We start from the raw sequence: 12,084 nt of genomic DNA on the forward strand, positions 1-12,084 counted from the left end.
GCGCGGAATAATGACGTCTTGCTCGAGGCGGGAACTGACGTCACTTTCGGTGCGGCTGCTTCCGGTCCGCGTCAGGGAGGTTCTTGCGGCAACAGCGGACTCTGGGCAGGTGTTGGCGCGCCGGGTGGTGAATTTTTTGGGAGTCGGCCTCCCTGCTCCCGGCGTCATGGCCACCGACTCGTGGGCCCTGGCAGTGGACGAGCAGGAAGCGGCTGTCAAGTCGGTCAGTGGCTTTAGCTTTCGCGGGGCGAACGTAGCAGGGCCCCGAGCGGACCCTGATTCGATCCCCGGGAGCTGCCCGGGCTGGGCAGGCTTGTGGCCCACACCTTCCTAGACTTTGCTGCAGGGAATCCCGGAGCCCTGATTTGAGCCTAGGGTGATAGAGACCAGCCTTGAGCTTGTACTTTTCATCTGGGCCAGTTCAAGACTTTTTTGTTTTGTAACAAATTTGTTCCCGCTTTGTATGTTTTCTTTCCTTGTATTGCACCTCCTCAGTGGGGATTGTAGAGACAGGAAAATTTAGATGCTGATTCTCTCCTTCATCTGTTTTCTGAGTGAATTGGTGCTAAACGCTTTTTTTTGGCGGGGGGGGGGAGGATTTGTGCTTAGCACAGTTGACATTTGGTAGCTTTTTGCCGGATAACAGATTCAGGTTTAGATTTAGTGTTTCAGTCTACTGTAAATGTTGGCGGGAGGGACTACAAATTGCTTCTTTGATGTTTAAAAGGCATGTTTAGTTTTACATCCTGGTTCTTTGATAAATGAATATCCATTCAAGTGTAAGGTAGTTAGAGTGTAAACTGGCTTTCTGTTCTTATATGTAAGTGTAGTTTAGTGATAGTTCACTATTGATTTTAATAGTTTTTGTTTGTTTGGTCGTCTGAAGTCTTACATAACTTTTTAATGCCTAAGTTAACATTTCTTCTGCAGTCATCCTTGACTGCATTGGGAGGATTGTCAGTTTGTCAGCAAATATTGTGGGCTAACTCCAGTGGAATACAGGAAGAATCTTTACAGTCTACTTGGGAAGGCAAGAATGTGGGAAGTGCCTTGAAAATGGTAAGAATAATGTGATAAGTGATGTCTGAAGAGAGAGGATATTTATGAATAGGCAATAGGGAGATGGCTTGTGAAGAAGTTTACATTTCAAATGATTAATAGAGAATGAGTCATGTAAGATAGAGGTGAATGATGTCTCAAGAGAAAATGCACAAAAGTGCTAGACTTGTCTAGAGAGCAAGAATCAGAACTCATTTTTGCTGCAGCTTAAGTTTATGCGTTGTAGTAAAAGCTGTACAGAAAATATAGAGTGTACTTTGCAACCTTAACGAGAACTTCAAGAGGAGATACTTAGTCGGTTTGGGGATTTTTTTTAATTTCTGAGAGAGAGAGAGAGACAGCGTGAGCAGGGGAGGGTCAGAGAGAGGGAGACACAGAATCTGAAACAGGCTCCAGGCTCTGAGCTGGCTGTCAGCACAGAGCCCGACATGGAGCTCGAACCCATGAACTGTGAGATCATGACCTGAGCTGAAGTTGGATGCTTAGCCGACTGAGCCACCCAGGCACCCCAGTTTGGGGATTTTTTAGAATACTGACAAGATTAGATCTGAGAGCTGGCAAGATTTATTGAATACAGAGAATGTTAGGAATAATGTCTACAGGAAAGGCAGTCAGTGTGGAAGTTATTCTAATAGACCAGAGAGGGTGTTTGTTGTTGGGTGGTGGAAGTGAGAATGAAGAGATGGATTCAAGAGATAATTGTGGTATAATGTGCAGGATTTAGGAAAAAGGCAGAGGTTGCTGTTTGCAGGCGGGATCCCACAAGTGGTATTAGTAAAATGCTAACGGGACTAGGGAAGTGGGAAGATGGGCAGATTTGATTTGGAGGTCTCTGAATTTTAGACAAGGATGACATCTTGGTAAGTACCTGTGTTGGGAGTCCCCAAGAATTATCTAGGTTCAGTGATTTCATGGGAGAACTCATGGGACCCAGCACATAACTGTACTCTCAGCTATGATTTATCACACCTCTTCTTGTGGATTTACACACTCAGCTTAATTAAAGTCCTACACCAGCTAATTGTAACAACACATGTGAAGTATTGTCAGGGAAGCTCATTAGAGACTCACTTCTCAGGGCTCTTATCGGAGAGCTGCCACAAAGTCACTCTCTGCTTAGCATGTTCCAAAATTCCAGACTTCCAGAAGGAAAGCAGGTGTTTAACAAATGTTTTTACAGTTTAGGCACAGCAAACCCCTCAGCGGTTCTGAGAATGGTGGGACCCCTTCTGAAGTCCGAGTTCCCAGATGCCAACCAGGGGCCAACCTTGCAAGCTGGTTTTTCTAAGGATAGGAAACTGTTAACTGTGTTAACTGTTTTCTGCAGAGCATCCATCTCACATTTGGAAATGTGGCATTGGAGTTCAGGAGAAGAATCAGGGCAAGTAATGAAACAATATAGGGGCGCTTGGGTGGCTCAGTTGGTTGTACATCTGACTCTGGATGTTGGCTCAGGTTGTAGTTTCATGGTTCATGAGATCGAGTCCCTCATCATGCTCTGTGCTGACAGTGTGGAGCCTGCTTGGGATTCTCTCCTTCTTTCTCTCTGCCCCTCTCTGCTCACACTGTCACTCTCCCTCTCAAAATAAATAAACATTAAAAAAATAATAAAATGTTAAGAACAAAACTGGCTATTATCAATGAAGAAATCAGAGTATTACAAAGGATAAGGTTCTGACACTATAGCACTTAAAATCTACTGCTTCACATAAGATCCTTTCTAAAAGATAGTTACTGAGAACTTTTTTCAGATTTTTTAATGTTTATTATTCTGAGAGAGAATAGAAACAGTGGAAGTTGGGGTGGGGGGTGCAGAGAGAGAGGGAGAGACACTCCCAAGCAGGCTCTGCACTGTTGGCACAGCCCTACTTGGGCAAGACCTGAGCCAAAATTGAGAGTTGGACGCTTAACCACCTGAGCCACCCAGGCACCCCACAAAATTTTTTTAAACCTGTGACTCTAATCTAGCTGTGATATTATGAATATTGTACATATAGACCTAAACATACTTGGTATCTAGTTTTAACCACTCTACTTCTCAGAAGATTGATGTCAATAAATGTATTAAAATATTGCTTCCTAATAGCTGGGGAAGACCCTCTCCCCCTTTTTTTATTTTCCATGTAGACTTGTGTGTCTTAGCTTAATAACTAATTCATAGTATTAGGTTATATGGCTGTGCTCTCAAGTGTACAGGTAGTAAATGGAAATGATCAAAGATGTACCTTCAGAGTCTTTCTCACATATAAAAATGGGTTTGGAGGAAAAAGAGAGTTATGTCAGGAAGTTTAGTTTGGATGCAATTTTAGGAGCCCTGATAAAAGATTCTGAGAGTTTGAATTAGTAGAAAGGGCCTGATGCCAGTTCATTCATCACTGTCCTCTCTTTCAACACAAATGGCTTCCTTTGCTGCCTCTTTTGGCCATATCACCAGTATAATTTCTATCCTTCTCTTCTTCTGATCAACCAAAAACAAAAAAACAAAGGCAACCCTACGAATCTTTTAGAGGCATAATTTGACCCTTTTGTGATTAGAATTGTCATAGAGGTTTATCTTGAAGCCTTTCTGAAGTGTCTTTGAGTGCCAGAGAGTTCACCTCTTCAGAATCAGGGACTCTGGGACTGATAGAGGTTTAGCCATCCTTCAGAAGCAGCTCTTTTTATTTATTTATTTTTTTTAACGTTTTTAATTAATTTTTGAGAGACAGAGAATGAGCGGGGGAAGGACAGAGAGAGAAGGAGACACAGAATCCGGAACAGGCTCCAGGCTCTGAGCTGTCAGCATAGAACCCCATGTGGGGCCCGAACCCATAAACCAGGAGATCATGACCTGAGCTGAAATCAGATGCTTAACCAACTGAGTCGCCCAGGCACCCCCAAGAGCTACTCTTAATTTGGATAGGGAAGGGATTTATAACTGAAAGCCTATGTCCAGGGTCAAGGACACTACCTTCTGTGAGATGCATAATTAATAATCAGAAGGTTCCTCGCTGAAGATTAATTCAGAATGAAGAAGAATGGAGTTGATTGGCTTGCCTCTTTCCCATGGTGGAGTTACCTCTCTCAAGATAGGAATACTAATCTGCTAGTAGTGTTGCCCTTGAATGCAGCTGAATAAATGCTGACAAATTCCTAGATCTGTCTATCCCCTAAGCATGTCATCCTTTGTTACCACATCTGTCAAACAAGTTACAGTAGATTTGGTTAATTTTTTTTTTCATCAGTTAGGCTTAGAGACCACTCTAATCAACTTGGTTGGATTAGGTACAACAGACTGTCTTATTTGTGTTTTTCAGCCCATCCCAAGAGTAGTCCGTTAGTCCTTGTGAATCCCTGTGTATTCAGCCTAAAAATGAGGGTTAATCAGTGGATAAGTTCTAGTATAAAACACCTCTGTTAGGTACCAACCTTCCCATTGACCTTCAGGGAAAGGGTGTCCACCTCTAGTAGTGTGTTGGTTTGATTTTTCTCTGCAAGACCTGGTTTCTAAAGAGATCAGATAAATATTTCTACTGTGTGAGGGTGGATTTCCAAAGACCATGAGCAGGGTCAGTTGAGGGGAAGGAGACTGGAGGAGGAAATATTTCTCAGTGCCCTCAAGAAACAGTGGTGGCCACCATAAGGATAATGAATGATTGCATCAGTTCAGGGATTTCTTTGGGGACAGGGCTGGGGGTCTAGGGCTTGATTTGGGGTACTCCTCACAACCTGACTACACACCTTTATGATACCGTCTCTATATCACAAGCTTACTCTTACCAACACCTTGAATATGGGAAAATAGTTCCGGTTAGATTAGAGACTTCATTACGAATGTATAAATTACTGCTCTGCTTGCACTTTCATCTGCAACTTAGTAAGCAAGTTTGCATTGACCAGGACTAAAGGTTATTGACCAAAATCAATAAAAAAACTTCTGTTCAAGTTTCTGAAATAGTTTAAATCGGGACCATGAATTTGTCTGTTCTTTGATCATAATAAATAATTTTTTTACCTAACTTATAGTGGATGTGGTTGATAAGACCAGAAAGATGGCTATACTTTATTTGCTTAGTGTTGCATGAATATAGTGTGGTTTCAGGACTAACAAGAATATTGAAATATTTAGATGATACTGTTTTTGTTTTTTTTTAAGTTACTGTATTTTTGAGAGAGAGAGAGAGATCTCAGGGGAGGACACAGAGGAAGGGAGAGATAGAATTCCAAGCAGGCCCCACACTGTCAGCGTGGAGCCCAACGGGTGGCTTGAACTCACTTGTGAGATCATGACCTCAGCCAAAATTGAGAGGCAAACACTTAACTGACTGAATCACCCAGGTGCCCCTAGATGGAATTGTTGTTCACTGTATCTGGAAGGGAACTGTGTGTGTGCCATTGAAAGGCTATCACAGGTATTTAATGAAGGTTAGATGTTCTAGAAGGAGCATAAGTTGGCAGAAAATTAGAGGTTTGAGACTGTTGTCAAACTTTTTTTCCCCAACTGCTATGTTTAGTCCTCCCTTTTTAAGGTTCTTGAAGATGCCCGAAATGATGTCTTCACCCAAGCTTTTAGGAATCCTGCTTCAGCAGGACAACCCCCTGAGTAAAGGTGCTGAACTAGTTCTGCTGGATTTTCACTGAGAACTTCTCTTTGGCTCAAGGGACTTCCTTTGATTGGGTCCTCTGCTTAACTCTGTTTCCTTTTATTCCCATTCAGATGAGTAATTTGCAAATCAAGGAAGAAAAAGTCAAACCAGATACCAATGGTGAGTCACCTGTAACTGTTAGCTCTTCTGCTTTGCAGTAGTAGCTGTAGTGTGAAAAGGAGCTTTCATGTAGTGTAGTACTTGGCACATGACAGTGCCATATTTGAGAGCCAGTAAATTTGGCTTTGTTACTGAAAAGGATACATTAGTTTCCCAGATTTTTAAATTTTTAAATGTTTTTTTATTTATTTCTGAGTGAAAAAGACAGTGTAAGCAGGGGAGAGTCAGAGAGAGACAGAGACACAGAATCTGAAACAGGCTCCAGGCTCTGAGCTGGCAGTCAGCACAGAGCCCAACGCGGGGCTCAAACTCACTGACTGTGAGATCATGACCTGAGCCAAAGTCAGATGCTTAACCGACTGAGCCACCCAGGCACCCCAGTTTTCCAGATTTTATTTAGTCTCTAACTCCTGCCACTGTTCACTTGATCGTGTTTCTTTAAATTTTGTATTTAATTTTTGAAAAGTTAATCTGGGTTCAGAACTCTGAGTATAAACAGGTGAAAGGCTTCCTTTCTGTTATGGACTGTCATTTACCCAGTTCTCACTCTCTGTCTTTATTAGTTTGCTAGGCTGCCATGCCAGGTATCACAAAGTGAATAGTTTAAGCAACCAAAGTTTACTGTCTCCTGGTTCTTGAGGCCAGAAGTCTCAGACCAAGATGTTAGAAAGCCTTCCTTCTGAAGGCTTCAGATCTTACGTTCAAGTCTTTAATACATCTTGAGTTAATTTTTGTGTGTGGTTAAGGCAGTGATCCAGTTCTGTTCTTTTACATGTGGCTGTCCAGTTTTCCCAACACCATTTATTGAAGAGGCTGTTCTTTCTCTGTTGGTATATTCTTGAGTCTTTTGTCATAAATTAATTGACCTTATAGGTGTGGGTTTCTTTCTGAGCTCTCTGTTGTGTTCCATTGATCTATGGTGTCTGTTGTTATGTAAGTGCCATACTGTTTTAATTATATAGCTTTGTAATGTAGTTTGAAATCAGGGAGCATGATGCCTCCAGCTTTATCTTTCTTTCTCAAGATTGCTTTGAGGAAAAAATAAATGATGGGTTGTTTTGGCCAGTTTGGGGTCTTTTTGTGGTTCTGTACAAATTTAAAAATTGTTCTGTTTCTGTGAAGAATGCTATTGGAATTTTGATAGGAAGTGCATTGATTCATGTTTTGGTAATAATGGATGTTTTAACAGTACTCTTCCAATCCATGAGCAAGGAAAACCTTCCTATTATTTGTGTTTTTACTTTCAGTAACGTCTTATGATGTTTTGTACACAGGTCTTCCACCTCCTTGGTTAAATTTATTCCTAGGCATTTCTTTTTATCATGTCATCTGCAAATATTGACAGTTTTACTTCTTCCTTTGAATTTGGATGCCTTTTATTTCTTTTTCTTGTATCCGTCTACACTTAATATAATTATTGATATAGTAAGTTTAGTAAAGTACTTTTACCTTTTGATTTGTTTGTCTCTCATAGCTTCTCTTCCTCTTTTGCTGCCTTGAATATCTTAGAATTCCACTGTAATTTATCTATTGGCATTTTAGCTATACTCTGCATTTTTTATGAGCGTTATAAAGTTTTCTTCATTTAAATCTTGCATATTTTTTGTTAATTTTTATTCGTGAAGTATTTCATCTTTTTAGTTGCTGTTATAAATGGGATCTTTTTCTTTTCTTTTTTTTTTTGTTGTTGTTTTATTTATTTCTGAGAGAGACAGCATGAGAAGGGGAGGGTCAGAGAGAGAGGGAGACACAGAATGTGAAACAGGCTCTGAGCTAGCTGTCAGCACAGAGCCCGACATGGGGCCCGAACCCACAAACTGTGAGATCATGACCTGAGCTAAAGTCGGACGCTTAACCGACTGAGCCACTCAGGCGCCCCAAATGGGATCTTTTTCAATTATATGTCTGTATTTATGAAAACTACCGATTTCTGTTTATTTTATACCTAGCTTTTTTGTTTTTTGCTAAGATATGTTTTTTTTAGGGTTTTTTTTTTGTTTTGTTTTTTGTTTGTTTTGAGAGAGAGAGAACAAGTGAGGGAGAGAGAGGGAGGGAGAGAATGAAAGTGAGAGAGAGAGAGAGAGAGAGAGAAAGAAAGAATCCCAAGCAGTCTCCATGCTGAGGAGGGCTTGATCCCATGACCCTGGATCATGACCTGAGCCGAAATCAAGAGTTGGATGCTTAACCGACTGAGCCACCCAGGCACCCCTGTAGTCATTTTTAAGTTGATACTTAGTCCTGCAAGTTTACCATCTTGTAATCTACCAAAAGTGACCATTTTACTCTTGCTTTTAATACCTGTGTTTTCTTACATCTCATTGTGTTTGCTAATAGTATATTTTAAGATAGGATAAGCAAGTCAGAGGTGACATATTCTAATCTACTGTGAAGTCAGTCAACATTCCTAGAAAGTTGAAATTTTCTTATGTGCTTTCTAGGATTAAAAAACCCATTAAACATAAAGATTCCAGATATTTACATTTTGATCACCTGAGTAAGATTTAGTTTTTACGTTGTCACACCTTGGGGGTGGGTTTGAAATTTACCTTCTTACTATGACAGCTGTTTTCTTTTGTAGGTGTTATTAAAACCAGTGCCACTGCAGAGAAAACAGATGAAGAAGAAAAAGGTAATTACTCTTTAAAACTTTGCAGCAAGAAATAAAATATGACCCAAGATTTGCCTTTCTGGAGCCAGAGGCAGTAGATCAAGGACATGAGGAGGAAATACAAAGGAGATTGAGAAGAAGCAGTCAGTGAGATAGAAGGAGACCAAAAGGGAGTGGTATCCGTTTCTTTAAAAATTTATTTTGAGGGGCGCCTGGGTGGCTTAGTCGGTTAAGCGTCCGACTTTCGCTTAGGTCATGATCTCGCGGTTCGTGGGTTTGGGTCCCGCGTTGGGCTCTGTGCTGACTGCCAGCTCAGAGCCTGGAGCCTATTTCAGAGTCTGTATCTCCCTCTCTCTCTGACCCTCCCCTGCTCATGCTGTCTCTCTCTCTCTCTCCTAGAAATAAATTAAAATATTAAAAAAAAAATTTATTTNATTTGTTTGTCTCTCATAGCTTCTCTTCCTCTTTTGCTGCCTTGAATATCTTAGAATTCCACTGTAATTTATCTATTGGCATTTTAGCTATACTCTGCATTTTTTATGAGCGTTATAAAGTTTTCTTCATTTAAATCTTGCATATTTTTTGTTAATTTTTATTCGTGAAGTATTTCATCTTTTTAGTTGCTGTTATAAATGGGATCTTTTTCTTTTCTTTTTTTTTTTGTTGTTGTTTTATTTATTTCTGTGAGAGACAGCATGAGAAGGGGAGGGTCAGAGAGAGAGGGAGACACAGAATGTGAAACAGGCTCTGAGCTAGCTGGCAGCACAGAGGCAGCTGGGGGGCTCGAACCCACAAATCACGAGATCATGACCTGAGCCAAAACCGGGTGCTTAACCAACTGAGTTACCCAGGTGCCCCTATCTTGCCTTTTCCTAATGAATAATGAGGTTAAGAAACTTTTGCCATGCGTCTATTGGTCAATCACATTTCCTGTTCTGCGAAATGCCTGATTTTGTCTCTTGCTCATTTGTTATCTTACATTATGGATACATCTTTCCTTGGCCATATACACTGTGAAATATCTACTCGAACTTTGTGGCATGTGGTTGTGATGTCTGTTANAGAGAGAGAGAGAAAGAAAGAATCCCAAGCAGTCTCCATGCTGAGGAGGGCTTGATCCCATGACCCTGGATCATGACCTGAGCCGAAATCAAGAGTTGGATGCTTAACCGACTGAGCCACCCAGGCACCCCTGTAGTCATTTTTAAGTTGATACTTAGTCCTGCAAGTTTACCATCTTGTAATCTACCAAAAGTGACCATTTTACTCTTGTTTTTAATACCTGTGTTTTCTTACATCTCGTTGTGTTTGCTAATAGTATATTTTAAGATAGGATAAGCAAGTCAGAGGTGACATATTCTAATCTACTGTGAAGTCAGTCAACATTCCTAGAAAGTTGAAATTTTCTTATGTGCTTTCTAGGATTAAAAAACCCATTAAACATAAAGAAATGCCAGATATTTACATTTTGATCACCTGAGTAAGATTTAGTTTTTACGTTGTCACACCTTGGGGGTGGGTTTGAAATTTACCTTCTTACTATGACAGCTGTTTTCTTTTGTAGGTGTTATTAAAACCAGTGCCACTGCAGAGAAAACAGATGAAGAAGAAAAAGGTAATTACTCTTTAAAACTTTGCAGCAAGAAATAAAATATGACCCAAGATTTGCCTTTCTGGAGCCAGAGGCAGTAGATCAAGGACATGAGGAGGAAATACAAAGGAGATTGAGAAGAAGCAGTCAGTGAGATAGAAGGAGACCAAAAGGGAGTGGTATCCGTTTCTTTAAAAATTTATTTTGAGGGGCGCCTGGGTGGCTTAGTCGGTTAAACGTCCGACTTTCGCTTAGGTCATGATCTCGCGGTTCGTGGGTTTGGGTCCCGCGTTGGGCTCTGTGCTGACTGCCAGCTCAGAGCCTGGAGCCTATTTCAGAGTCTGTATCTCCCTCTCTCTCTGACCCTCCCCTGCTCATGCTGTCTCTCTCTCTCTCTCCTAGAAATAAATTAAAATATTAAAAAAAAAATTTATTTTGAGAGAGAGAGAGACAGGGAAAGAGAGAGAGAATCCCAAGCAGTCTTCACAGTGTCAGCGCAGAGCCTGATGTGGGGCTTATTCTCACAGACCGTGGGATCATGACCTGAGCTGAAGTCAAGAGTCTGACCCTTAACCGACTGAGCCACCCAGGCTCCCCCTCAAGAGGGTGGTATCCAGAAACCAGAAGAAGAAAGTGTTTCAAAAGTAGTAGTCAAATATAGGTAATAAGTTGATTCAGAAGATATAAAAATTGGGGGTACCTGGGTGGCTCAGTTTGTTAAGGGTTCGACTTCTGCTTAGGGTGTGATCTCCTGATTTGTGAGTTAGAGCCCCGTGTCAGGCTTTGTGCTAACAGCCTGAAGCCTGCTTCGAATTCTGTGTCTCCCTCTCTCTTTGCCCCTCCCCCACTCCCTTTCTCACTCTCGCTCTTTCAAAAATAAATAAACATTAAAAGAAAAAAAGTGTTAAAACATGTTCCCATGCTTGGGGGGATGTTCTAGTGGAGTGGGAAACTGATCATGCAAAGCAGAGTCAGCGTCAGGAGAAATATCCTTATGGAGAAGAGGGGCTGGGACCTGTTATACCAGTGGAGGGGTTCGCCTGAGGAGCACAGGTTACCAGAGGGAATGTAGAGAACATGGGCGCACATGCAGGTAGATGTATAGGAGTGTCACGACAGCATGGGGAAGTGCTTCTGATCATTGGTACTTCTCCATGAAAGAAGATGCAGGGTCATCAGATGAGTGAGGATGTGAAGGGATTAGAAGTTTGAGAAGAGAGAAGGAGGTGGAAGTAGAAGTCCAAGAAGAGTGAATGAGTGGAGAATAGAAGCATGAAGATGAAGAGGGCAGCTCTTCCCTTTCGGGTCTACCAGTCACCATTCTAAAGGGAGACCCGTGGGAGTGACCATTGTTCTCCAGCCTCACCTGGCCACCCAGGTGCTGGTGCAGAGACAGGCAGAGAGATTTCATGAGGGTGGTTTTGCCAAAGGAGCATGAAGACAGTCTGCTGGTTTCTTCCGGACAGAGGACAGAGCTGCCCAGTCCTTACTCAACAAGCTGATCAGAAGCAACCTTGTCGATAACACGAACCAAGTGGAAGTCCTGCAGCGGGACCCCAATTCCCCGCTCTACTCAGTGAAGTCCTTTGAGGAGCTTCGGCTGTGAGTATTTGTTCTTTGAACAGCTGTTCCTTGCCAGGCCCTTTTTTTTTTTTTTTTTTTATAAAACTAGCATCTCTGAGATCGTTTGGGAATTTTACTTTTTACTTTTATTTTTAAGAATCTTTATGTATTTGCTTCTTTGACTAATAATTCACATAACTCCAAAGTCAGAAAGTGTGAGTCTTGGCTGCCCAGTATCCCTCCTCTTGGGAGGGATTTTTAAATGCCACAAATTTATTCATCATAGCTGAAAGTCTTTTTTCTTTTATGCTCTTAGAACTTTCAATAAAATATTGGCTGACAGGTGATTTCTGGATGTCAGGAACATTTCTTATTAGGTAAGCCTTTTGTTAGACTATAGGGTTTACGGTTAAGAACAGTTTGTCTGCTTTTATATAATCGATCAAAAGAATCTGTGCAGGATTTCCAGTACCTACAGTGGAAAGCAGCCTTCAATATTCCAGAATGCAAAAAAAAAA

At 41.3% G+C, this 12,084-nt stretch overlaps 1 protein-coding gene across 1 annotated transcript in view; it reads left to right on the forward strand.

The window, feature by feature from the left end:
- The first annotated feature begins 81 nt into the window (after positions 1-81).
- Positions 82-12,084, forward strand: part of LOC144225151 (ATP-dependent RNA helicase DDX19A) — a 26,673-nt gene continuing 14,670 nt past the window's right edge. Inside the window, exons 1-4 of the mRNA XM_077756317.1 lie at positions 82-223; positions 5,756-5,804; positions 8,383-8,433; positions 11,470-11,605. Coding sequence (XP_077612443.1) covers positions 167-223; positions 5,756-5,804; positions 8,383-8,433; positions 11,470-11,605 — 293 coding nt within the window. The 5' untranslated portion in view covers positions 82-166. The remainder of the gene's footprint in view (positions 224-5,755; positions 5,805-8,382; positions 8,434-11,469; positions 11,606-12,084) is intronic.

This window comes from Crocuta crocuta, unplaced genomic scaffold (assembly GCF_008692635.1).
Source record: "Crocuta crocuta isolate KB4526 unplaced genomic scaffold, BGI_CrCroc_1.0 scaffold388, whole genome shotgun sequence".
Classification (NCBI taxonomy): domain Eukaryota; kingdom Metazoa; phylum Chordata; class Mammalia; order Carnivora; family Hyaenidae; genus Crocuta; species Crocuta crocuta.